Source organism: Pteropus vampyrus, unplaced genomic scaffold, assembly GCF_000151845.1.
Source record: "Pteropus vampyrus isolate Shadow unplaced genomic scaffold, Pvam_2.0 Scaffold267, whole genome shotgun sequence".
Lineage (NCBI taxonomy): Eukaryota > Metazoa > Chordata > Mammalia > Chiroptera > Pteropodidae > Pteropus > Pteropus vampyrus.
Window position 1 is genome coordinate 336,744 of NW_011889048.1, and position 3,808 is coordinate 340,551.

At 62.1% G+C, this 3,808-nt stretch overlaps 1 protein-coding gene across 1 annotated transcript; it reads left to right on the forward strand.

The window, feature by feature from the left end:
• The first annotated feature begins 107 nt into the window (after positions 1-107).
• On the forward strand, positions 108-3,743 carry EFNA2 (ephrin A2). The gene is made up of 3 exons (XM_011375192.2): positions 108-633; positions 2,061-2,126; positions 2,698-3,743. The coding sequence occupies exons 1-3, from the start codon at positions 108-110 to the stop codon at positions 2,817-2,819; spliced, it is 714 nt and encodes a 237-aa protein (XP_011373494.2). The 3' UTR covers positions 2,820-3,743.
• Positions 3,744-3,808: the final 65 nt, after the last annotated feature.

Consider the following 3,808-nt stretch of genomic DNA (forward strand, 5'->3'; position numbering starts at 1 on the left):
TGCCGGGCCCGTTTGCCACAGACGGGCTCAGATGTCGGGCCTGGGGCGGAGGGGCGGAGGGGCGTCTCGGAATCACGTGGCACCTGCTCTTTTGCATGTTACCCAGAATGCCTGGTGGCAGCCCGTCCTCCCCAGCGCCCACCACACTGGGGCCTGGTGCGGCGGGTGCCGGGCGGGAGACCGTGACCTCCCGCCACGGAACATCTCTGGGGGCAGAGTCCGCTCCGCGGCCTGCGAAGGCCGCCTCCCACTCGGCGCTGACCACGCCCCTGACGCGCCCTTCCCGGCCCCGCCCCGTGACCGCTGGCCCCGCCCCCAGGTTCCACGCGGGCGCCGCGGGCGACGGCGGGGGCTACACGGTGGAGGTGAGCATCAACGACTACCTGGACATCTACTGCCCGCACTACGGGGCGCCGCTGCCGCCGGCCGAGCGCATGGAGCACTACGTGCTGTACATGGTCAACGGCGAGGGCCACGCCTCCTGCGACCACCGGCAGCGCGGCTTCAAGCGCTGGGAGTGCAACCGGCCCGCGGCGCCCGGGGGGCCGCTCAAGTTCTCCGAGAAGTTCCAGCTCTTCACGCCCTTCTCGCTGGGCTTCGAGTTCCGGCCGGGCCACGAGTACTACTACATCTGTGAGTGGACGCACGGGCCGTGGGCCCGGGGCGCGGTCGGCCTCCTGCCCGCTCTCATCCTCCCAGCGAGCCCCGGAACCCCCTGTCAGGGCCCCCATCGTGCAGGTGGGGACACAGGCTCAGTGTGGGATCTAGATCACACACGTGACCTCGGAGGCCAGGGCTGCCCACCCCCGCCACGCCCTGTGCACCAAAAGGGGAAACAGAGGCACGCGGAGTCTGGTGGGCGAGGGCAAAGCCCATGTTCTGCCCATCACGTCCTGGCTTGGGCAGGGGTCTCCCAAGCCCTCCCCGAGTCACCTCCCCCCCACACACACACACACACACCAGGCCTGGGCTTGGGAGAGGGACCCCGCTCCTCGCCATTCCGGCTCCCGCTCCGTCAATTAAACTCTACAAGGCCCCATTTCCTTCTTTTCTGCTCTATTTGGACCTTTTCCTTTTCATTCAGGGAAGAAAGGGGTGGAGGAGGGGAGAAGGTGTTTAAATTAGCCCCGTAATATAAGAAAAATTACATTTTCTTTCCGAGACAGGAGTTTCATAAAGATAATTATTGTAATTATTCCTCCTATCTCTGTGACGAATGTTATTCTTATTACGTGCTCTTTATCTTCATCTCCCGGAGTGAGGGGCTTGGGGTGGAGGCGTTGGTGGCCACAGAGAGGACAAGCCAAGAGGACAGGCAGGGACAGGCCCGGCTGTAGCTCTGTGGGTCCCACACCTGTTCACATGTGTGCACCCATCAGCCCCGTGAGGCCTCAGGCCGCCGTCCCCCCCAACCCCCGTCATGGTCCCTGAGACCCCCTCTCTCCCCACTCATGGCTGATGCTGTGGGCACCCCGGCCCCCGGCCACCCTCCAGTGCACTTGCCATGTGGGCTAGGAAGCAGGAAGCAATAATGGTGGCGTTTTAGGCGTGAAAACCCAGCGTGCTTGCAGGATCGTGGGAACTCTACAGTGTGGGTCCTGCCTCCCTCCCAGGATAACTGGCTTCTGCTGTTTCCCAGATGGAAATAATCATCCCCAGAGCACCTACTGTGTGCCGACCGAGGTCCAGCTGGGGGAGGGGGGGCTCGCTGACAGGCGCCTGGACAGCAGGGATTTAACCCCACGTGGGTCGTTTGGTTGCACTGACTTTTGGCCGATCAATCGAAAACAAACATTTTTATTCCTCACCTTCCGGCCTTACCCTGTGCTGCTCGAGGGTGAGATGGAACTGGACACAGACAGACACCGCGCGTCCCTGGGGTTAGAGTTCAGCAAAGGGACGGTTAGGGGGAGTGTGAGGAAGGGCTTCTGGGAGATCTGGGTCGTTGTGCCTCGGGCTTCGACATATGAGTGGGAGTTTTACCGGGCGGTCACCCTCGGGGAAGGGGCTGAGGGCGCCAGAGCCCCCTGCCCCATTCACCCCCAGCCCTTCTCTTCCAGCTGCTACGCCGCCCAATGCCGTGGACCGGCCCTGCCTGCGGCTGAAGGTTTACGTGCGGCCCACCAGTGAGTGCTCGGTGTCAGGCGGGGTCCGGGCCCCATCCTCGTGTCCTCGCCAGGGATCCACTGAGTGGCCAGAGGAGGCAGGGTGGCCACAGCACAGCCCGGGGAGTCACACAACCTCAGCGGTGGCCGGGGCAGGTCCCACCCCAGAGCCTAAGTCCTCCTCTGCCAGTCGGGACGTTTTAAGCTAAGAGTGGAGGTCAAAGCCCGTGGCCGGGTCCCCCGCTGCGGCCGCTGCCCGAGAGAGCCACGTCGGGGAAGTGTCCCAGGAGGGACCAGGGCCTGTGTTCTGAGCTCCTGGAACCCGGTAGCCACAGCTGGAGACGAGGGGGCCCCGCAGCCTGGGGACGTCACCTGGGTGCCAGGCACACCTCAGTAAGGTCCAGCTATTCACCTCGCTCCGCACTGCTGGACAGAGAGCTCCATGCCCCGAGGGACGGCGGGCTGAGACAGGGGTGTGTGGGGGGGTGAAGTTCAGGTCCGAAGTCGCTCCAGGAAGCAGCGGGCAGCAGGTGGGGCCACTGGGGGGGGGGTCTGCGCTGCCGCTGACCGTCCTGTCTTTGTGTCCCCTCAGATGAGACCCTGTACGAGGCCCCTGAGCCCATCTTCACCAGCAATAACTCATGCAGCAGCCTGGGCAGCTGCCAGCTCTTCCTCAGCACGGTCCCCGTGCTCTGGACCCTCCTGGGCTCCTAGTCCCCGCCTGCAGGATGCCGGCCCCACCTGGACAGCTGCCTCCGAGACCAAATAGTGACGCCCACCTCTCCCATGACTGGTGCTGCTCCCGCCCACAGGGGGCCGTCCGCCCGCACGGGGACCAGCCCCAGGGGTGGGGGGCAGGCAACTGACAGGACGCCTAAGGGGCTGTTGTCGGCATAGCCCGCGGCCGGGCCATCTCATCCGGGGCACAGGAGACCCTGAGAACCTGTCGGCGATGTTGTGTTTTGTTTTGTTTTGTTTTGTTTTTAGAGTATTTTTCATGGTCGGATCAGAAAACTTGAATTTTTAATTTAATTTATTCCTCGCTGTCGCCAGTGATTTTGGGAAGGAAACAGAATGGATAGGGTGGAGGTCCCTGGTCCCCAGAGGACGGGGATGGGGGACCCCTAGTCTGGTCACTCAATCTATTGGATCCTGGCTGGAGGTCACTGTGGACGCCTCCCAGGTGTCCTGGCCCACCTCCCAGCCCCAGCCTCGCACCTGGTGATGGGCTCCCACCGTGGAAACCTCCGCCGTCTCCCTGGAGCCCACCTCAGAGTCCCAGCCCCCTCGGAACACAGCGCCCCCCGACTCCCCAGCCTCGCACGATCATCCCCAAGGCCAACATGTCACATTTCTGTAAATAGAGCCAACGAGTATATACTGTGACTGATTTTTACTGTACTCCTGAGGATGGACTGGACGGTTTCTTTTTTCTCACCCCTTCATGGGTGGGGGGGCTACTTTGGCGGGGGGCGGGGCGGGTGACTTTTTAGAATAGAAGCCTCGCTTCGCAATAAGCTCGTTTGGCTGTGGGAGCCCCTCCCTCTACTCTGTGACTAATAGTGTTTATAAGGAAATGGGGGATGGGGGCACCACCCCCAAAAAAAGAAGCCCCCTCCCGAAGACACTTTATTGAAGCAAACAGCGCATTTATACGGATTTCGTATTTCTACCCACCTTTCCTGCTCTGTGTTTTATATATA

Excerpts from the sequence above, each read along its gene's own strand:
- EFNA2 (XM_011375192.2), top strand. The coding sequence starts at position 108 with ATGCCTGGTGGCAGCCCGTCCTCCCCAGCGCCCACCACACTGGGGCCT. Across the intron at positions 634-2,060 it reads CCACGAGTACTACTACATCT|CTGCTACGCCGCCCAATGCC; the intron begins GTGAGTGGACGC and ends CTTCTCTTCCAG. Across the intron at positions 2,127-2,697 it reads GGTTTACGTGCGGCCCACCA|ATGAGACCCTGTACGAGGCC; the intron begins GTGAGTGCTCGG and ends GTGTCCCCTCAG.